The sequence below is a fragment of the Protopterus annectens genome, chromosome 1.part0 (genome assembly GCF_019279795.1).
Source record: "Protopterus annectens isolate FY-2018-M chromosome 1.part0, PAN1.0, whole genome shotgun sequence".
Classification (NCBI taxonomy): Eukaryota; Metazoa; Chordata; order Ceratodontiformes; family Protopteridae; genus Protopterus; species Protopterus annectens.
This window is the reverse complement of record NC_056725.1, coordinates 58,281,860-58,306,396: the sequence shown is the minus strand read 5'-3', so window position 1 is coordinate 58,306,396 and position 24,537 is coordinate 58,281,860. Positions and strand designations below refer to the sequence as shown.

The window sequence follows — 24,537 nt, the reverse complement described above, 5'->3', positions numbered from 1 at the left end:
GCCAATGGGAAGGGGTGTGACCAACTAGAAAGGGGCGGAGCTATGCTCAAAACCACAACAACTGGAACTTTAAATATGCTGCCCTGGGTGCCAAACTGTCATTATGAGAGTCTAAACAAGACAAAATTAAGTGTAGAAGAAAAAAATATTTCAATGCATTGGTGACATGACAACTTAACTTAATATGTAAATGGAAACACAAAGGTTGTGAGGCATGAAAAAAGAAATTACTTTTTTAAATACATTACTGGAATGCCAGTCAAAATCAAGTATAAAAAAAAACAAGCAGCACTCAATTCAAACCACTTCTCCTTGCACTGCAGTTCTAATTATAATTTATATTCAGCTTTATAACATTACCAAGTAACATGCTGAAAGTAGCAATCTCTGTGATACCCCCACTTGTAAAAATGTTTTTTATCCAAAAAACACCTGCTGCCTGACAAAAACTATCTACTTGTTTCATGGGGAAGACATGATCAAAGTAGAAAATGAACAGCAAACAAGAAACAAGCTCAAGATAAATTGCTTAAAGGATTACTGCACAAGTTATGGGCCACACATGATATACTGGCATTCTGTTTAGTTTACAGGTAAAGCCTGCAAAGATGACTGCAAGTCTCCAACAAATGTAATGAGCTTCTGAAAATAATGTAATCCTGTCCTTTATTACAAATACTGTCATATGCATGTCAATACCTAAGGCTTATACGCAATCTAGTTATGTAAATATTCTCTGCATGGCAACAACAAAAAGGCTTTCAATGTTGGTAATTCTTTAACAGTATGCTTATTAAAGCTTACTTGCATCTTACAATCTCTGACAAGCTTACCAGATGGTCATTAAAGCACTGCTACTTAAACACAGAGCAACAGGGCACTGTGACAGCATGCATTTTCTGAATAAGAAGAAGCATAAATCAACAGTACAAAAATATGACAGAAAACCAGAACATTCTGCAAAATCAAGGACAGATGAAAAGCCACAGTCATACTTGTGGTTTACCTTGGATGGCGAAATACTCTGCACACTTACCCTGTATGATTGCTCCTTGCCTTGCTTGGAATCATCCAGCGCCACTACAGTGGGGAGTGGAGTGCAACAAGTATGTCACAATTTGAAATGTCTCTGGCTGACGGTGATGGCTCTGACACTCATACCTCTCAACCTCAGAGCAAAAAATCTGGACAAAGCCATACATAGAAGTGCGACACAGGCCCAAAAATAAGGACAATTTTAAATATTGCTCTTATAAACCTAGAAAGATAATAGAATAGTAGTAGGTCTTGCATTAGTATGAATTTTCTGAAGGGTATGAAATCTGAAACTCAAATGTCTGCCATTATTTTCTAACTTCAATCATTTGCCACTAATTTGCCAGAAAACAACAATTATATGAAAAACAAACCAAAAATGTGATGCAAAAATATAAAATTGCCACACAATACAGCTGGGAACCTGTCAAAGAAGGGACACATTTTTTAATATTAGTACTGTTAACTTGAGCAGCTGACAAAATAAGAGCAACTACATTCATTTCTGAAATAAAAGTAATCTATAACTCTGATCATTACAGTTATATATAATTGTAAACCCTCCACATTTTCTTCCAAAATTGCCATTTTGTGGAGGGATTATTACGGGGGAGAGCAACATTTTGAGCCAAAATTGAGGACAGTTGAGAGGTTTGGATATTCCTAATTCTATAAAGCGATTTATTTGCACGTACCTCTCAACCTCTTAATGCAGGAAATCTAGACAAGGCCAAATATATTGGGGGATCATACAAACAGTACTAAAAATTACTCTTGTATAAACTTAAGACAGTTGATAGAATAACAGGTCTTGCTTTAGCATGCATTTTTCTGAAACTCAATGCCTGTCATTATTTAGTGACTTAATTCCTAAATGATTTTCCAGAAAACTACAGATTTTATGAGGAATAAACCAAAAATAAGAATTAAAAATGTATTCATTCTGCAAAAATCTGGACATTTGAGAGGTATAGTTCAGCTGGGGCTGTCTGAGTTTGCTGCCCTTCCCCCCTCACAAAATCATGGTCGAATGGAGCCTCCACCCTGCAGCCATTCCAATGTCTCATTCCTTGGTTATTTTGCCCCATTTACCAGAAACACTGCAATGTGCATACTGCTTTACTTCTGCGATGATTTGGATTTCATTTTAAAGTTTTATTTTGCATTTTACAGCACAAACCCTAATAGATATCTGCTAAACAAAGCAATGCAGTCTCACAATGAAAATAGACTTAGCATTAAAACGTCTCTGCCCTTGAAACTCACATTCATTGAAACAGCATTGAAACCCACATTCAAAGAAAATACATTTTGCCACTGGCAGATAAAGATTAACTTTGGGCTGTTTTCAAATCATAGGCCTCTTGAACACAAAACATACACATGGTCTTTGATACACCTTCCTGATAGTATTAAATTATATTCCTTGTACAATACAGTACATTTGTTTTAAATGTATTGTTTTGAACATTTTTTCCAGTAAACAATGAAACAAAATGCATGCACCAATAATGACAAAACTGCCCAGTACAGAACATTTCCATCACAAAAGTCTACTCAAACTTCTACAGTCCACCAGTACTAGTAAATATGCACAATCTCTGAAGAAGTAAAAGTCATCTAAATAGTTCCACATTAAAGAAATCTGTAACTAATGAAGAGGTTACTGCTAGCAAAGAACTTTATATGTCATTGTTCCATTTACAAATAAAGTGCCTGTTGCCCTTGAGGAATAAATTGCCTATGTTGCATTAAAAAAATAAGCTAGTAATATCGCAGTAGGGAATGGATAACAAACTGATAACAGGTTCATAGTTACCAGGTATCTTAGCCAAAAAGGACTGCAGCATCCACCCCCTTTGCAACACAGTACAGTATCAGCGATGCCTCTATCTACTGCGGGAGTAGAACCCACACCCTTCTGCATCAAAAGCACGTACACTACATGATGTGCTATTAACAATGCAAGCAGAATCAGCATAAGCAGCACTAAACTTTTGCTCCCTTGCAGCTCTCAGCTCCTTGTAAAATCTACTCGACACTCAGCTGTATCTCTGAACTTTGCAGCACAAGAAATCTGGAAAAAGTCAACATTTATTGGGGGGGGGACAAAAGCCCAATAACCAGGGACACATTTTAAACATTGCTTGTATAATGTTGGAAAGTTGCTAGAATAAAATGCTGTGTTACCACCATACATTGCACTGCCAAGTCTTGAACCCAGGGGACCCTGCTCAGAACAGTCAGAGCAACATACCACTATGCCAAATCAGCTGTTTTGTGAAAGAGAGGAAGAATGAAACTTAAATGGCTACCATTTAGTGAATTCAGTTCTCACCATAGCTGTCAACCTCTTAGCACAAAACACCTGAACAAAGCCAATAATGGGGGAATACAGCCCCCAAACATATTCATTGAATTCAGTTCTCACCATAGCTCTCAACCTCTTAGCAGAAAACACGTGGACAAAGCCAGTAATGGGGAATACAACCCCTAAACATATTCAGTGAATTCAGTTCTCACCATAGCTCTCAACCTCTTAGCAAAAAACACATGGACAAAGCCAGTAATGGGGGAATACAACCCCCAAACATATTCAGTGAATTCAGTTCTCACCATAGCTCTCAACCTATTAGCAAAAAACACCTGGACAAAGCCAATAATGGGGGAATACAGTCCCAAAAATAGGGACAAATTTCAAATATCCATGTTATAAACTTAGAAAATTGCTAGAATAAAAGGTTTTGTGTTACCATGTACTTTCTGAAGAATATGAAGTCTGAAATTCAAATGCCTGTTATTTTTTATTTAACATTTGTTAACCCGGAAAGTCTGACTTGGAGCAAAAGCCAATTTTCAGCAGAGGAGGGAGAAACACTCCAGACACATCTTTGTAAGATGGGAGGACATGCAGATTCCACACAGAAAGCACCCCAGCCAAGAAGCAAACCAAAGAACCTGCACCTCTCAGGCAACAATGCTACCAGTGCACCACTGCACTTCTGACTTTGTAAGGAAAAATAAACATACAGAAGCCACAAATTTTATGAGGAACAGAACAAATATGAGGCAAAAATCTGCAAATTTTTTACAAATGGTGGTGGGTAGGGAATTCAGGCCCTTGCCTGAGTGTTCTCTACCCACCACCATGTGTTTTCTCTATCCACCAGTATATAGCAACTGGGGCATTTTACACACACACACACACACACACACACACACCTTCCCCCGTACCTTTGGCAATGGCTCCTGAATGCTTTCCTTAGTACAAGCACACTGAATGCTCCCATCATATGTACCTGAATGCTTCTGGTTTCCGATGCTTCCTCAGCAGCACAAGCTAATGGCTCCTGAATGCTTCCTTAGCCCGTGCAAGCTAATTTCCGGTTTGGCAATGCAATCTGTGTGTTTCCCCGCAGCCTGCGGTTGTTGCAGGGCAGAGATGCCTTCCTCCCTATCTGGACTGCCTAACACAGCAGTCTGGAGTACTGTGAGTACCAGGAACTCTAAGCACGCATGTGTGGAGTTCCAGGACTCGCTATTTGTTTTTATTGTATTTTCTTCTTTCTTTCTGCAGGTGGGGGGGGTTGCAGTCCTATAGCATGAGCCTCCCCTGTAATTGTGCTTAGTACCATTTACATATGAGGTAGTTTGTGATACAAATGCTGATACACATTTAAGAGTGTGCCCACCTATACTTTGGATAGGAAGCAATAAACAATACCAAGTACTTGCATGTTAGACAAAAGCAAGTATTACAATAAAATTTGCAGTGTTATATTAACTTGTACAGGTGGTTCTCTATAAAATGACAGTGCTTTAAATATCTATTGGAATTTACCTCTTAATATCCACATACATCAAAAGTAATTGGGACTTAAATGATAACAATAGGTTATTAGGCACAATAATCTCAAAAACAATAAGTTCACTGCCAACCAACTGAATAAACGCTCCGTTACTAAAACGTGAAAAAATATATTAAACGTGAGGCTTATATGAATGTATTTTTTACTATATTTTTATGGTTTATCAAATGAACAGTATAGATTCTTAGAGTATGTATTTTTTATATTCTGAGGCTTATATGCATTTTATTGGAATTCTATGTGGATTGTTTCTAGTGTTATTTTACAAGGCTAGATGTCCTTGTATAAATGATGTTCGAGTGTGCATTTAATATATGCCTTTAAATGCTTTAAATGCAGTAATTGTTTTACCTATTGGATTGGTCTGAATAATTTAAATGTATATCTATACATATATATATATATATATATATATATATATATATATGGGGATATATATATATATATATATATATATATATATATATCTATATATACTGTTTGAGTTTTACTAAGGATGTTATATTGATCTGAAGAAGCTCTCAAGCGAAAGTGCTAATCATTCATGAATAAATATTTATTTTCTTTTTAATTTAAGAAGACTACCTGTTTCGCTCTGTTTCTTTTATATATATTTTGCTCCATACAATAATTAATCTGCATAGTGCTACTAACATCAGACAATCAGATATTCCACTAACAAGTTCATTTGTTATATTTAGCAGCTTATTCACTTTTATGCAGTGTCTACACCTGGAGAATGACCCAGAGCCTGCTCTCTGGATTATGTTTGAAAATAGTGCCTAGGCCAGTAACAATTATCTGGCATGGAGCAAGCATGCATGAAGTGATGTGCGGGAGTGGCAAGGTAGCAAGGCAAGAACCCAGACATTGCCTATTGCATGCAGTCATTCACATTATAGTGCTGTTTTTCTATGATCACTTTTTTCTTTGCTTCCAAACTTGATGAGGGACAGTAGAAAACTTGCCTTTCCCCACGTCTTTTTATTTTCACTGCAAGATGTCATGTAAATGGAAATGCTCCTCTTACCTATGCTTGCTGTTACTTTTCATTATCAATTATCAGAGAATGAATGAATCATGCAGAAAATTTTAACTTTCTGCCTTCCTGCTCATAAGAAAATAAAAAGTCTGACTAAATGACCTAAAACATTGTCCTATTTTTTTTCTTACTTGAAATGATCATTCCTTGTTACAAATATATTTCATCTATTGAAAACAGAAACTTGGCCAACTAAAGGTCTTGCCATCAGAATACAAAAAAAATTAATAATTAAATGTTTGTTTACTAACAGCTTTTAAGAGATGCTGTGAGCAAAAACATAACATGTTTTTGTTAGCTGGGTATTTCCTTTCACTATCTGGTATGCAGCATTGCATGTGAAATGAGAGATAATAGAAGCTGGGGAAGGCAGAGAATCAAGGATTTGAACCTAATTATAGATGCCAACATTTATTTTTTATTACTATTTTACCCTTGTATTTCAGTATGATTAACAAAAAATATTCTTGAAAATGAAATTGATACAGATTATAATAAGACCAAAATGAAAACCTGATTTCTTTTAAAGATATACTGTGCAATGTACTTGAGAAATAAAATGAAGTAGGTATAAGTATGGCTGTACAGTAAAATGCTCATTCAGCTCCAATTTTCTTTAGTTGCTAAGGAATCAAATTTTCCTGCATTGAACTTTAAATAAAATCATCATGCTTATATCCCTAATAGTCAAATTTTGGTAAAGATTTGTTAAGGACATAGAATGCAAAATATCTCCATGTTTATATCATGTGTTCTTTTTAAGAAACTAGTTCTCTCTTTGATAAAATTATCTTTAATCTTCTTAAGTTAGAAATTCTTTGTGCCATCTTTTTATACGTAGGTACATGGTACATACACATGTTCTAATTAATTTTATTTAAAATATTACATTTGCTTTAAATCATTTTACTTATCTTTATTTACAAAAATGTTTAAGTATACAGTAATATCAGTGGCAACTCTTGACAACAAAGCAAGGAGGGGAGGGGAGGTTCCAAGAGTTTTGCCACACTTTCAGATCTCCAAACACATGACATTACAGTTTGTGTGGATAAGATATAATAATTGTGTAGGAAGTAATTGAACAAATCATGTGGTCTATGGGACCTAGGTCCCAAGAAGCCATGGGATGCATTATAGTTTTTTCTCTAAACTTTGGATCTAATGATAGCCTGATCAAAACTCATAAGTAAAGAAGGAAATTCAGTCTTATTTTTTTCAGGATAGAAATAAGTTATGTTCAATGCTTAATATCCCAGGTTTATAAAATAGTGCTTTCTAATAAATGGAGAAGACAAACATGCAAAGAAAATAGCAACAGATATAATTTAGACAGGTGCCAGGTGTATCACGTCAGACAGATACAGAGCTGTACCACTTTAATGTGTACACCTTAGACTTTAATGACTGTGTAAACCTCAGATGTCTGATATTGATCAAATGAATGAATAAATAAATAAATAAATACATAAAAATGACCACAGTAATGTAGTTCTGAGCTTCGCTGTCAAATCATATCCATATATGTGCTTGTGTGCACATATGCATGCACACTCACATACACACACACACACACACACACACACACACACACACACACACACACACACACACACACATGCACACTCACTCTTATTACTACCACTTAGATTCTGTATAGCTCAAATATCTGATTTGAATCAAATACATAATGGCCACTTTATGTATTTCAACTCATTGCTCTTAGAGACACATAATGCAATCCACTGCAACCCCTAGCCATCAATGTGTTGATTAGTTATTGGCAATTTATTGACATTTTATACTTCTTATGCCTAGCTCTAATCAAATAAATTAATAAACATGCAAACAACTTTATGAAGGAATTTAAGTTCTTTGATTGCAAATATATACAGGACAACCTTCATATGCATACTTACATACCAATGCACACATCCTCCAGGGAAAGCAACTTATTGATTATAATCATACCAGATGTCTGATTGTGATAAAATAAATAAGTAATGGCCACAATAACAAATTTTATCTCGTTATTGTCAGATGCATACAGTGCAAAATACTGCAACCCTCCCCCACAGATATGCCTACCAATTACAGCTAATGTATTTACTCTGTACTCCTCAGATCTCTGATTGTGATCAAATGATTGACTTAATAAATTAATAAATAATGGCAACTGTAATCCATTTTTTTTTTTTTTTTTTTTTTGCTGTCAGATACATAAAGTGCAACCCATTGTGGCCCAACACATACACATTCACATATATCCACCAGTTATGACTTTTTATTACTGCTATGCATCTCAGATATCTTACTGTGTATAAATAAATAAATAGCCACAGTAATTTATTTCAGACTGTATCAGATTCATAAAGTGGAACATAATGCAACCCTCCCAACATATTCACACACACACACACACACACACACACACACACACACACACACACACACACACACACACCAATTATAGCTAATTTATTGACTGTATTTACCTCAGATGACCCATTGGGATCAAGTGAGTGAACACATTTCATTACCAATTTTTATTCTTCTCTTCAAAACATCTCACTAACTCTACAACTTCAGCAGTCTCACACCTCATAACTGTCAACTGTTAAGGATTCAGAAACAGTCAAAGCAGTCCCAAATTGAAGCAAGCTGCGCTAGTGCACATAAACCTGAATGTACACACACAATAATGTAGATAAAACAATTTAATAAATAAAACATTGAGCGCTTTTGTTCCTGCACAAAGGACTTCGTCAGAACATTAAAATGAAGCAAACACCACAACTAACAAGCAAATTCAAAAGGACTAAGCAACCAAAAGAATAAAAGGATAGAACTGGCATTGAAGATAGACATTTGGAGTGTATAAAGCATGTGTCCTTTAATCTTACTATATGGGTGCTTCCATATGACAGAAAATGTAGAATGATGAATAATAAGATCTAAGCAAAATAAATTATCATACAACTAATTCAGAGTCATTTTCTCACTTTTTATATTGGTACATTTCTCATCCTTTTAAACATTAATAGTATTATTTAATGTGTTTTGTTTTTCATATTTGCTTCATTGAATATCAGGTGATATTATCTTTCTCTGATAAACAGGCTGTTTGTCTGCATTTTCTTTAATTCTTTGCTGAGTAATTATATCATTGCTATCCATATGCAATGATTGCTTTATTTTTGAAAATGCATATTGTATTTTTATATATTTTTTTTAAATTTTAGGTAAAAGGCTTGTATGTACTTGTCATTCTAATGTGTGTCAAACAAAGTCAGTGGCTAGGTAGTACAGACATTTAGTGGCAAGAGCAGGCCTCTACCTCATATAAATCCAAAACTGAAAAAAAGGCTTAATTTTATTTTGCCATCAGATATGAATATGCAAACAGTAAAAATGTTTCCGTTTCAGAAATGTTATGACCAGCTTATATCTAATAGTATTTCTTTTTTCATTTAGCAAAGTATTAGGAATAAATGCATTTTGTTTGTAACCTTAACTTTCATTTACATATCGGGAGGCCTTAGAAGAAAAACAGCCTACTGTTTGCCTCAAAATTTGTCATTTTGTAAGGTATGTAATTTTTGACTTAATTAAAAGAACTCTTAACTGCTGGAATTTGCACATCATCTACCATGATTGTTTGCAGGTACAAACTGGAAAATGTTACTTTTTTGGAAGCAGTACTCAAATATTTTTTTTTAGGAAACATTTGTTGTGACATGTAATCAAGGCCCTTAGTTAAGTCAGTACAGTTGACTACAATGAGATCTCCTCAGTTGCATAGCTTGTTAAATAGAATTAAAGAAAGACATAGTAATTTTATTCTGGCCATACCTCACATATGTTCTTCAGAGGTTAGCTTTATTTTGTTTAAATCACATGCAAAAAACTTCCTACAACTTTGGGGTCAGTGCTTGTTTGTCTTTACAAATTTCACTTTTCTCTGGATGTCATCTTATAATTAAATCCATTACATTCATCTCATTCATACTTATAATCCTGCTTATTTCACTTTCTTCCAGTTCTCATCATACTTTACACCTACCTCAAGCATAGGTTTACTTCTATCACCTATCAGCAACACCAATATGGATGAAGGAGATGCTACATGCTTTTTAACCAACCTTCATAATACATTACTATTATTAGCATGTCATCCACTCCTAAAGTGCTATAAGTACAACTGTTGTTTTCTTTCAGGCTACATACTCAGTTTATCCCAAATTTCCTTGCATCTCTTATTGACCTAGTAGATCTAAATGAGACCAGTCAGTGTAGTAAGGACCCCAAGACACAATATGTTTTACACAATATTATGTCTTTCACAAATAGGTTCCTTATTATTAGTACTAAGCACTTAAATCTTACTTTCTCCATCTTGAGCTGTATCCATCTTTGCATTCATTATTTATTTCTTTATTTATATTTGTTTACTTGGGACGTCTGACTGGATAATATTAAATAACTATTTCCAGGGGAGGCCCAGGGAGAAAATCTCCAGAGAGTTAAATTTAACATCAAATAAAACAGTAGAATAGATGTGATTAAAAAGTATATGTACATACAGTTTGACAGTAGAATACATAGGATACAAAAAGGCACATGGAAACACCAGTGATATAATAATAAAAGAAAAAATTACAACTAAATTTGAAAATCATTATATACAAAAGTATTAGAAGCACAGTCTACTGTGCTATGGAGTAATTAAAAAAGATGATACAAGTCCCCTTAAGAATGGGAAGATGGCAAAAGTTGAAAAGGTATACACACACACACGCATGCACATATGCACGCACACATTCACGCACACGTCCACACACATGCACACACAAACAGACACAAGCACATGCACACACGCATGCACATGCACACACACGTGCACACACGTGTGTGTATGTGTGTGTGTGTGTGTGTGTGTGTGTGTGTGTGTGTGTGTGTGTGTGTGTGTGTATTATGAAAGATTAGTAAGAATGTAAAAGTATTTCTTCACATGAGTTGGTGAGAAATTCTTTGAGACAGAATTTAAATATGTGAATACTTGTAGTTCTGATTGAATATGAGATAGAGATCCATAGTTTGACTATGCAGTGTGAGTACAGACTTTGTCCCATACTTTTTTTAGTTTATAGATTTCAAGTGGGTTTTTGTCTTGAGAGCACAGATGATGATTTGGGAGATAGTGGTGAAATGCTGAGGATACAGAAAGGCCAGAATAGGGAGTATATTGTATTTTATGGGTTAGAAGAAATTTTTAAGGGCTAGTTGATATGGGAGTTCTAACCAGCAGAGAGCACCTAATTCAGAGCAGTGATGAGCTCTGTGTAGCAGATTAGCTCCAAATCTGGCTAGCTTATTATAGCATTGCTCCAGTTGTGATTTAAGAAAGATCTGGATGTTAGTCAAAATAGGCGAGCCATAGAGAAGAGAAGGTGAAAATAAGAGCTAGCTATGCTGATTCCACTACAAAGAGTAAGGATTTTTTTTTTTTTGCTCTGTATAGCGGACCTAGCTTTTGATGTGTTTTTTATACAGTTTTGTATGTGGAGATCAAACTTTAAGTTGCCATCTATGGTGACGCCAAGCAATTTGCTATAGGTAACTACTTCAATAACTGCACTGTCTAGAGAGGTAATGTGGAAGTTACTTTAAGGATTGCCATGAGATTTTAGAAAACAAAATAGTAGTAATTTAGTATTTTTGGGATTAAGTAAAACTTGGTTTAGATGTAGCCACAGTTGAAGGCATTTTGTGTCATAGATTGTAGTTGTAGTGGGTTGTTAGATGAGCAGATGAGAGATGAGTTATCTGCATACTAAATAAGGCAAGCTTGCTGACAGGAGGTATAGAGGTTATTGATGAAAATTTTAAGAAGTAGTGGACCGAGAATAGAGCCTTGAGGAACACCTGTTTAACTAGGAGAAAGGATAGAAAAAGACAGAAAGAGAGAAGAACCATTTGATAGATTGATATATTTCAGATAGGTAGTTAGAGAACAATAGAAAAGTTGGTTTGGAAAGGCCTAGAGAGGAAATTTGAGTCAGAAGTTTATCATGTGACACGGTGTCAAAGGTTTTTGAGAAGTCTAGAAAAACACAAGAGATAAACATTCCTTGGTCTATAGCCTCATTAATGGTGTCATAAAATTTGAGGAGAGCTATAATGGTGATATAGCCTGGCTGGAAGTGATGATGTGTTGGGTTAGGAGATCATTTTATAAGAGGAACTGAAGGAGTTGCTTATGAATATAATTTTCCAGAATCTTAGAAAGGGAGTACCAGATGACAATTGGCCTAAAGTTAGAGGATTACAGAAGAGTTGTCTCCTCTATGGAGAGGAATAATAAAGATTTATTTCCACAGGGCAGAGACATGGGAGTCTTTAGTAGATCTGTAGATGAGAATTGAGACTATATATATGCAATGGAATCTGGAGTGAATTTAAGGTGCTGTACAGGGAAATCAGCAACAGAAGGAGAACAGGGTTTTAGTTTCATTAGTAGCTTTCTAACATGATGTGGAGACAGGCTTGAGATTAAACATAGAAATGTCAAGGGCTTGTAGACTTTTGAGGTTGATTAAATGGTTGGGGAGAATTAGATGTGAGACAGGCTATGATGATGATGATGATGATGATGATGATGAAGAAAGTATTAAAGTTGATGGCAGTTTCTGAGAGGGATAAGTCCAGATGGGGATCTCTTAACTGATCATCCATTTATTCCAACTGCGTCTCTCTTGAATCTCACACATCTGTTGTTAGTTAGGTTCTGGGATTTCCAAATGATCACATAAACCCTCAACTTTCTCAGGCCTGCCTGCCCATTCAAAATCACTTAATAACAAAAAACATTGATCTTGCCAGTCAGATTTATCAACTTAGTTTGTATGGCTCCCAATTTACTAATAACTTCAAGAACATTCAATCATAAAACCTTTCTTGGCTCTTCACAAATGTAATGTGGCTGTTGTATTCATCCCAGTCTGAGTCATTACCATTGTGGCCTTCATAATATCTTGAATCCAGCATGCAGCCTATTTTTGTTAATGTTGACAAAGAGGTGACACCTTTCTTCATTAATTTGCACAAAACTGCATTGAATAATTTATTTTAAATTAAATTTTATATGGTTTTAAAATCCTCTCTAAATGGAGCAACCAGAGGAGACACTCATCTTTAAGAGCATCACCCATGCATTCCCCTGTTCAGGTGATTTTTTTTTTTTTAAGCTGAGATGCTGCATTATGTTCCAGTAGTTGCACAGAAACAGCAGAACAGTGGGTGATGATGCAATTTAATTATATATTCATTAACAGCAGTATGTAGCACTAACATACAATGCAATGTGTAACTAATACATTGAATGAGAGATCCACTTTTAAAATGTTGTCTGAGGTGCATATGGATCCAGTTTTGTGCTGTGCATAATTCATGTAGACACACATTTTGTGAAGTACACTGTATGAGCACCAGACATTCTTAACAAAGGCCCTTTTGTATATAGTGCAGGTACAGACATCTAGAATGTGCTGAGGTGTTATACCTATTATATGTTACAGATAACACATAAACATATTCTATAAGTACAGTCCTGACGGTTTTCAAAGAAGTAGAAAGAAATGAATCAATGGCCATATGTTACACTGAAGCTACAGTAATTATGGTTTGTCAGTATACAGATTTTTTTTTTTACAGTAAAGTCTGAATAATTGTCATCAGATGAAATCTCTTAGCACCAAGTGTTCTGAAGAAATTTGTAGAACATTAAAAGACAAACAAAAGCACTAAGTATTTTTGAGTCTGGCTCTTCTTTATACCAATAGTGCTGAATTTTGGTTTACTTTGTTTTCTGGAAGTAGTTGACAGTGGTTATTCAGATGAAATCTCTGCATCATTATTTTGAATAGACTTCTACTAGATACTGCATTGCAAACAATAGATGAAATGTGTTTATACTGGAAGATATTCCTGTTTGCAAAAGAGAGTCGCTAAGGCCTTATACTATCACTCAATGAAGGAGTCATTGGAAAGAAATGCATCAGTGGAAGGAAGATTAGAGCAAAATGTTGCACTCTTAAATTACATAAATGTGGAAACCATCCAGACCTAGCCATTTCTAGCTGTTTACTCACTTTCTTAGGGTGTTTATGGTATTGATGATCTTTAGGAAAAGAAGGTGAGGAAGCTTATGAGAAAAGAAGCAATGGGGTATATGAGCAGAGGGGAAGGAGAATGTTTGGGTGAGAATGCAAAAATTCAAACCACATATATCTGTATATTAATCCAACATAACCATCAAGAGAGAACTTAACTGCAGAGATCTCACAAAGCAAAGGAGCTTCCAGTGTAATAAAAGGCTGACCACTTTTTAGGTTGTTCCCTCTTCCAACAAATAGTACTTGAATACTACCACTTCTTTGCCTGTAGAATAATCCCTTTCACTTCCCATTATAATCATATATAGCAATCAAACAATGCCACTGTTTGAAAATGATGTTACAGTAAGCAACATATAATTGGCCACTCACTGTGAGCTCTATGACCAAGGCTATGATGGTTCCTCCCAGCCTCCCTCAAAAGTCCCTCCTCTTATAGTCTACATGGATTTCCACTCACAATTTATTCTTCCCCCAGAGAAGTTCAAGTGCTGTTTCCTCAGCTATGAATTCCCGTTCAGGTATGTATATCCTCAGCACTTGCATGCCTTCCTTTTGTTTGCACATCCTGAACGGCTTTCTATTACCAGTCACTCATTTTATTAATATGTTCATCCTCTATCTATATTTTTATGAGATGTGCTGCAGTTTGTCCATTGCATCTGAACAGTGTCAGTATACAGCCCATTTTTTGAACCAGGTTTAGTCCACAGTTCAGACACTGCATTAAAGTCAGGCTTGGCAATTGCTTTAAAGTGCCCCCCCCCCCCCCGTGTTGTTGTGTAAGAAAATAGTGACTTTTAAAAATTGTAAATTGGTTTCACCTTTTTCTGATTGTTTTCCTTGGGAAATGGCACCATTTTAGGCTTGACCTTGGAACAGTCAGTCAGTTCCAAGGTCAGTCCTTCTTCCAGCCACAAAAAGAAAAAAAGCTTTTGCTACCACAGCAGGGTAGAAATTTGCCTAAGCTGCAGATGGGTGACTCTGCTGTGGCCATTTGTCATACCTCAAAACACTCATCTTTTACCCCAGATCCCTCTATGTATCATATACAGCCACTATGGACCAGGTTTAGCTACATCCTTTGCGTCTCTTGGTATCCCCTCAGTGGGCACAAGAGAGCCATTCTTGTTGGTTCTGAGACACGGAATATTAAAGGCTTCCATGTTTTGTCAGAATATTGTGCCCATTACTGGGAAAGCTACTGCTGCCATTTATAATACTGTTAGTTTTCTGCCTAAAAGAAACCAAAAGCTAAATATGTATCTACTGTTCCTCAAATCCCCTTCGACAGGAGAACTTTACTGGGTTTGGCTCAAGGATGTATTCAGACTTTTGATCCTTCCTATTTATTGCTTTTTTGGTAAAAGAAAGGCGATCTCCCTTCCTGATGAGATTCAAGATTCTGAATCTGAACAGGAAGGTGAAGGACAAGCACAGGTTTCTCCTCTGTTTTCTGATTCAGACTCAGAGGAGAGTTTAGTTTATGATTCTACCTTTAGGTTTCCTCTCTTTTTCAGACTATTTCTGGACTGTGCCAGTGCTCACAGTGGGGGAGTACACTGAGGTTTCTCAGTCCCTCAGAATATTTTATGAGCTGTTACAGAAGGAATATCCTGAACCTCCACAATTTCCTCCAGTTATATCCTCTTTGGAGGATGTGAGGGCCTCGGTCTGTATTGTTCCTGATAGCCATCCTGCTGCCTCTTAAAATGCAGATAGAATGTATAAGGTTCCTCAGTCTTTAGGTTTTTCTACAGTCTGCCCTAAACTGACACAGCAGCTACAACTTTAGTTTTTCCTACTGCTGATAAACACTTAATTCCAATCCTTTTTCTGATATGGACGGGAAGATTATTGATGGATACGGGAAAATGGTGTATGTTTCCGTCACTTTGATTTTCAAAATTTTGAATTGTTGTGCTCACATGTTAATGTTTATTCTGTCTAATTGTGAAAATATGAGGAATATTTGGTTTGCAGTTTCTTCTTGTTCTAATCACTGCTCTCTGGTAGTGTTTGACTCATTTGATAATTCTTCCTGGGCTATGGCCTCTAGCACTGTTTTGAAGAGGTTTGCCTGGCTGAGTTCTCAAAACCTCCCAAGAGGATGTGAATAATTATATTTTATTTTCTCTTTTGGATACAGAGTCACTTTGTGGTTCCTGCAGAGATCATCAAAAAGTGTGATTAAATGGGCAAGTTAAACCAGGGAATCTCTAAGATTTTCTTCCCTGCTTTTTCTAATTTTCTAAGTGATTCTCTAACCCTCATCCAATTTTGGCATAATGTCAAGGGTGCCCCAAAAAGAAATCAGTAAATCCCCAAACTGAGGACAGTCCACCTGGTCATTTTGACTATTTAAGGAACTTTGATCCCCTCTCCCACCCTGACAGTCCCTTTTCCCTTCCAGAAAGTCTGCATCACTGTGTTTCACCTCTGCTTGGCAACAGGAGTCCCTATCAGTTCACTGAAAAATCAGTTCAGCAAACAGCATTTTCAATGCACTTACATCAGACATACTGTTCGTCGAACTGTTCATACTGAGATCATGGTACATTGAGGATCATGAAATTTACCATTTCCTCATTGTAGTGTGATTTCAGCGTTGGTATATATAATTAATGGGAGTGTGGGGGCACAGCCCCCCCACATGAGGGGAATTTGATGAATGGCATTTCCGATATAATGCTGTTTGTTGAAGTGATGTTTCAATGTATTGATATAGGCCCAGCAACAGATAGTTTCAGACAAATGGATTCTGAAGATTATTCATCAAGTTTATAGATGGCATTGAGAAGTCATTCATCACCCACCAGACCAGACTCTTATTTTATTACATGATGTTACAGGGTGTGATGCAAACAGTTCCTCCTTCCCAAGTTGTGAAAGGTTTTTGTTCAAAGATGTTTTAGTGCCAAAGAAAGAAAATACTTGGTGACAAGTTCTGGATCATTCTTCTAAGGCGTATTTGTGTATCATTTTGAAATTAGGCACTATCTTTTATCTCTTTTTCCTCATTCAAGTTTCCTGGTAGCTCTACATTTAAAAGATGCTTATCATCTCATTCTTTTTCATCCAGACTTCTGGCATTTCTTAAGGTTTTGTGTGTGTTGATCATTATATCCGTTCTCTGCTTTACTCTTTGGACTCTCCACTGGATCAAGAGTGATTATTAAGGCGCTACCTCCAGTTATAGCTTGTTGCAGCTACAGGATATCCATTTTCTTTTTTCCCTTATTTAGATGACTTGCTTAACTTTGCAGACTCTTTTTAAAGTGTCAGAAATCTCACTTGTCTGAGAGACTTACACAAGCTGGGATTTCAAGAGAACATTCAAATGTTTTTTTTTACTCCTTCACACAGGATTGTTCTCATGAGATATCAGCTAGACACCTCAGTTCAAAGTGTTTTTCTTCAACAGGAAAAAATAGATCTATACCTTGATCTATCTCTAAAGATTTCCATTCAGACTTTGGTTTCTGCAAGGAAATACCTCAGGGTTTTGGGTCTCATGGCATCTCTCATTTTCATGGTAACCCTGGCAAGAGTCCACATGAGACAGATGCAATGGTATCTGAAGTCTGGTCCCAGCATCAATATTCCTTGTCTTTTCAAATCCCAGTGCTGAGGTTTGTCAATAGAAAAATTGCTTGGTGGAGACAACAAATATTCCTAAATTCAGATCTCCTTTTATCCTTCTCTGTTCCAAATTAGTCAGTCATCACAGATGTCTCTGACTTTGTTTGGAGAGCAGTTTCACCAGGAATAATAGTGCAAGATGTGTGGGACAAGCACATAAATATGAATGAGATGCTTGCCTTGATCATGGAATTCTGAATCATCTTTCATTCCCAAGATGTCTTCAAGTTGTTTCAGTCAATACCACAGTCATGTGAAACATCTTTAAGCAGGGGGAACCAGCTTGCACCCCATTTGCAAACTAGTTAGTTTGGAATAAAGCATCACATCACAGTCTCTCTCTATAGACATCCTTCATTTTGTCAGAACAATATTGTGTGTTAGATGAGTTTAACAGGACAGGACAGAGCCTCATATATACAAACTAGATCAGGTGGTCTTCCATGATTTGAACCATCTTTGGGAATGTGCTCTAGCAGTCCCATTTGCCTCCTTTGTAAATAACCAGCTGGCAAGATTCTGCTCCAGGACTCCATGCTAGATGACCTGGAAGACAGATGCCTTTTTTAAATTTTTCTTTGGCAGGAATGTTCCAGTATGCTTGTCCACCTTTCCACTGATATAAAGAGCACTTTTGAAAATTCACAAGAGATCCCTCAAGTTCGTTGTGGTGTTGCCTATTCTGGCCCAGGCCACAGTGTTTTTCCTCTTCTTTTGGAAATTGCCTAAGACAAAGATCCAAGTACAGAGTCTTAGTTTTGGCACTTGAATTTGCTTATTCATGCTCAGCACTTGTTCAGAACTTGTTGTTTGCACTAAATAAGCTACAAATTACTACAGAACTCAACCTTCCGCTTTACCTAGAGGAAAACAGTTTTTGTACTTACTTTCCTCACTTGCTTAGAGAAAAACAGCTCTTATACTCACTTTTCTAGAGGAAAGTAGTTTTTTATTCAGGCATGTCCAAGGGTCAGCTCCAAGTGTTCTCTCCTGTCTATGTGATGAATCTGGGCATCTTAAGGCAATGTAACAATTGCCTCATGTACACAGACAACCCTCTCCTCCTACCACCCAACACCACAACCTGTGAGAGATGCACTTATCTAGCCAAACTGGAGGTAAAGCTCTCGCCAACCAAGACTGAACTTGACAGTCAAGAGGAGAAGGTAAACACTTGCACCACACCACACTCATCACATAGTCCCATTAAACCCCACCACCAAAATCCACACATATTAACACAAAAACATTCTCAGAGGATCTCAATAATAATCTGCTCAAGCAACAGAGACCTCCAAAGCAGAAACGCAAGCAGCCTCCACCCCCCCAACACAGCCCAAATGACACATAGCCCACAGACTCAGTGTGCCAATAAACCACAGCCCATAAGGCAAACCAACGTACCCAATACACTATCCATAGGTGACTCTATAATCAGGCACACTGTTGTCCCACTCACCAGGCTAAACAAGAAGAAGATTCCTGTCAGCTGCCTGTCGGGTGCCAGGATCTTCCACATAACCCACGCACTCAGGTCACTCCACAACAAGTACAAATATGACTCTGTCATTGTCCATGTTGGTGTGAATGACCTGAAATGTACCTCCCTGCACTACATGAAAAGAGACATGGAAGAGCTCTCCAATCTTGTAGCCCAGGCAGGTATAACCCTAGCCCTAAGTAGCATCCTGCCATTGCCAAAAATTATACCACAGTACAAGGACAAAATGATTGACTTCAACAATTGGCTAAGCTTCTGGTGTCATTCTAATGGGATCCAGTATCTGTCTGTCTGGGATGACATGGTCGACAGACCACAATGCTTTGTGAGAAATGTCCTGCACCTGTCGCCCCTGGGATTCCAGATACTGGCTAAGGCTGTTGCCACCCCTATAGTGCCTTTTTAGGCAAGGTTCAAATGACAAATTCACCACCGTAACAGGAACAGGCAAGCAAAAACTGAGGGTAATGCTACTCAATGCTAGAAGTCTAAATCTCAAAATTCACTCACTCGAGACACTCCTTAAAATGGAGAACATCAACATTGATATCTGTGCAGTGACTGAGACCTGGTTCAAGGCTCTAGAGAGCACCCCTGCATTACCAGGCTAACTCATACCATACTTTTCAGCCATCTAACCTGGAACAGAACATGAAAGGCGGAGGTGTGTCCATATTCATTAAGGATATCCACACCTCCAGGCTAGTTGCGCAGCATAATGCATCCAAGGTTATCCAAGTGCAACTAACTCTGGGCAAAACTGCAATCCAAATTGTAGCTTGCTACAGATCCCCCACCATGTCCCAGGATTCCCACTTCTCTTTTCTTGATATACTGGAAAATATTAGGGTTCAACCAAACACCCTAATAGATTTCAACTACCCCACCATTAACTGGGAAAACTACTCATGTACCAACTCCTTCGCTCAACGCTTTCTGGAATTCATAACTTCCAATGCCCTGGATCAACTTATCTACACCCCGACCAGGGGCAACAATATCATAGACCTAGTCATTACCAACATGAGTGACCGGAGTTCCACACCTGAAATAAACTCCTCGTTGGTCAGATCTGACCATAAGCTAATCACCTTAGATATCTGCACCCTGTCCCCACCCACCATTAAGGAAACCATGGTAAAACATTTCTCCAAAGCCAACTTCATGCTTCTTAAGACAGAAGTGGTGAATTTCATGACACATATGCAGATGCACAATACAGTTACAACTGCTGAATCCTACACAAATGCACTCTATAAGCACTTACACAAGTGCATGGATCGTGCCAGCCCAAACAGAACCAAGATACTATCCTCCAAAAAAAGGAAGCCAATATGGTGGTCACCTGCCATAAACAATCTCTACAACAGAAGGAAGAAACCATTGCAAAAGAGAGTAAAATCCCATGAGTGGAGGGAGCTCCCTGGTCAGCCTCAGTAAGAAACTGAGATCTCTTATAAGATCCTCCAAAGCTAGCTATGAAAACAAAATCACCACTGATTCTAAGAGCAACCACAAAGCATTCTATAGCTATGTCAAGAATCTCAATGGCAATACCAAGATCTGCTCTGAGGTACAGCACAATGGCATGAAAATTACAGAACTAACTGATATTGCCAACATCCTGGCAGATAGGTTCAGTGCTAACTTTACCCCTCTCTCACCCCCAAAAGGGCCCATATCTATACAGGAAGAATGCAGAGTGCCTGTAATCACATCTATGCAGGTAAAAGCTGCACTCTCTAAAACCAAAAACTCAGCATCCATGTGATCGGACAACATCCCAGGCTGAATTTTACACGAACTTCAGAACAAACTGGCTCCCCACCTAAGTACCATGTTCAATCATGGTCTCACGTCAGGCTTTGTGCCCACTGAATGGAGCACAGCAACAGTTATCCCACTCCACAAAGGGGGAGCCACCACTGATCCTGGGATCTATTGCCCTATTAGCCTGACAAGCCTGGTCTGTAAGGCCATGGAACATATCATCATGGAATTCATAAACAAATACATTGGTAACCCCAAACTCTGTATCCCACCCAGTTCGGATTTGTGAAAGACAGATGATGCCTTCTGAACCTAATCGACTTCTTTGAGGCAGTCACCAAAGCCGTAGATGAGGGTAAGGTGGTTCTCACAGCCTATCTTGATCTCGCCAAGGCTTTCGACACCATCCCCCATTCTGGTTATAGCTAAACTCACTAAACTAGGTATAAATCCCTATGTCACAAGATGGGTTGCCAACTGGCTCACTGACAGAGCCCACACTGTAAAGGTTGCAAACTCCAACTCTGACTTCAAACCAGTAACAAGTGGAGTACCACAGGGTTCAGTCCTGGGACCTTTCCTGTTTGGTATCTACTTCTCTGAAGTACAGGCTAGAACAGAAGGCCTCTGGCTAATGAAGTACGCAGATGACTGCAAACTAGGAGCCATATCTGAGTCCCCAAATGATGTGGACATCCTACAGAAGGGCCTCACTGAGACAGATGCCTGGTGTTAGAGGCATGGCCTCAAGCTCAATGCCAAAAAGTGCATTGTCATCCCCTTTGGTAAAAACTCTGTACCCATGAACTATCACATAAACGGCAGTCTACTTAACACTGAATGTGTGATAAGAGTGCTTGGGACCCAGGTAGACAATAGTCTCTCCTTTGACAATCACATCGCCACAGTAGTCAGGAAATCCTTCTATGTGGCATACCTCATCACAAAAGGGTTCTCATCCAGGAAAAAAGAGGTCATTGTTCCCCTCTACTCGGCACTCATTAGACCCATTATAGAGTACAATGCCCCTTTTAGAATGTACCTCACAAGACATCTGCAGCAGCTGGAAAGGCCACATAAGTATCTCACAAATAGGATTATTGGCCTCAAACAGATGCCCTACACTGACCGTCTCAAAAAACTCCAGCTTTACTCTGTAGCATATCACCTACTCAGAGGAGATCTCTGCCTAACATATAAAGCTATGTTAAACCCAGAGCTGCTGGACATGCTACACCTTAAAGAAATCCCAATCCCTCTGAGCTACATGCTCTAGGGACCTAAACCGTGTCACCACAATAAACAGGACATGCTGGAGGGATGGATTCCTTTCCCAGAGACTTCCTATACTATGGAACAAGCTACCCATCTATGTCAAGCAAAGTTCCTCATTAGCATTCTTCAAGAAAAATCTTGATGAGTGGATGGGAAATAGGAAATACACCCCAGGGATCACTTCTGTGGCTCTGCTTGACAGGGGCACAGAAAATTAACTTTCTTGGGTGGCGTAAGCCAGGGAACCTTGTTGGCTAGGCTTACTTAGGCCCTTGGGCCGATAGCCTAGTACCTACCTATGAACCACAATCCTCCTCACAGAATGGATCTACTCACACAAGATCAGTGATGTTTGACATACCCCATCCCCAATCACCTTCAACTGACTTCCTGGATGATAGGATATTATTTTCCTTTAGGCACCTGTTTATTGAGGACATGCAGGTGGTACTACTAGAAAATCATATTAGAAAATGGAAAAGTTTTTCTAGATGGTGTCTGCAACAACATAACCAGCACACACATTCAGGCCTAATTGTTTTCTGGTTTTACAATATTTGTGTGAGTTACTTTCCTGTGGCCTTTTTATTCCTCCATCAAGGCTCATTTATTGGCCATTTCAGCATGTCTGCCCATGGATCCTCCTCTTCCAAGGCTTTCTCATGTCAAAATATTTTGAAAGGGTGTTTATTTAATAAGCCTCCAAGAAAACAAGTGGCCCCTTCATGGTATCTTAAATTTGTGTTAGAGACACTAACAGTTGCTCCATTTGAGCAAGCTAATCTGGCTAACTTAAGGTTCGTAACATGGAAAAAAAAGTCTTACTGATTGCTCTGATGCTCTGACCTCTGTAAGAAGAGTATCTACATTTGCAAGTTCTTATGATTAGTCAACTCTATCTCATTTTCCCCAGAGAAAGGGTTTCTTTGAGAGCTAATCTGTCTTTTATGCCTAAAGAGGTATCCATGTTTACTTTAAGGCAAGCTATCTGTTCTCCCATTTTCTTTACTGATCTTAAAAATGAGTGAGAAAGAATAATCCAAACCATGGAATGTCCACTGACAAACTACAAGCAACAGGGACACACTGTGGACAAAGATGAGTCTAAACAAAGCAGCAAAAAAACAAAAAGTGGACTCCGGTCACCAGAATGGAAAAAGTATCTGTTAAGTAAAACTTTAACACTCGCATACAAAGCTTTCAGCAACAGATTCTTTGGGTGTAAAAAACGAATGAACTTTATTTATCCCTTATAAATACATTAAAAGTCACAAGTTCAAAACCTAGGAAGTTCATTGGTCAGCAAGTTACAAAGACAATAGCATAGACTCTGTTTCTTTAAAATGGGGTTTAACAAGCCATTTAAACCAGGTGTCATTTCAGCTCCTAATATATTTATCTACTTATCCTCCATGTTCTCTGTTTTCATAATAGCATTCCCACCCTTAATAGATTATTTAGCATTTTCTAAAATCATAAACTTAAACAATGCATAGCATCCCTCTCAGAAATGTGTTTAAAATGTGCATTTGTTTACATATCTCTCCTAATTTTAGAAAGGTGATCAACATTAGTTTACAGTCTGTTTTACCTAAATAAATGGATCCACATTTTTGACATTGCACTATGTGTACCAGATGTTCTAAATAACAATGATATTACTTGTTATAATGAATTCTCAAAAATTACACTTTTAACAAGGAAAAGAACCATTTCTTGTGCTGTGTCTGAGATATCTAGTGTTTTGCTGCTCTTTATAGCAGAGTAAGTTATTTAAATTATGTGCTCTCCTGTAACCAAAACGTTTTTTTTATTAATTTCCTCACTTGTTCTGATGTATTTAATATATGTCAGTGTTTAAACAAGATCACAATCCTCTGTGTTATGGGAGATGCAGGGAGAAAGATCTCCTCCCCAGTAGCCTATATGCCCAAGTGCTTAGGAGGATGGGCACTACCACATCTTTCCATATATGCAGTAGCATTCAAACTAACTTTATTTAAGAGTTAGGAGAGGAAGGAAATTCTGTCTAATAAGGACAGCAGCCGTTTTCTGATATCCCTCTCAAGTGAATTTGGGAATTATACATTTGATGTATGGAATTTGGGGACTTAGCACAGGGTAGAATTTCTGAAAACTGTATATGGGCTCATCCGAGAATAGGAAAGTGTGATACATGAATGGATAGGGAATGGTGGATCATTACAGGAATAGACCCAATAGCCTAGT

General features: G+C 37.7%; 1 protein-coding gene across 1 annotated transcript in view; it reads left to right on the top strand.

Annotated features, from left to right (window-relative positions):
• LOC122787152 (RAS guanyl-releasing protein 1-like) overlaps positions 1-24,537 on the top strand; it is a 1,047,578-nt gene that overhangs the window by 749,621 nt on the left and 273,420 nt on the right. The window contains exon 4 of the mRNA XM_044062873.1: positions 9,472-9,534. Within this exon, the coding sequence (XP_043918808.1) occupies positions 9,472-9,534 (63 nt within the window). The remainder of the gene's footprint in view (positions 1-9,471; positions 9,535-24,537) is intronic.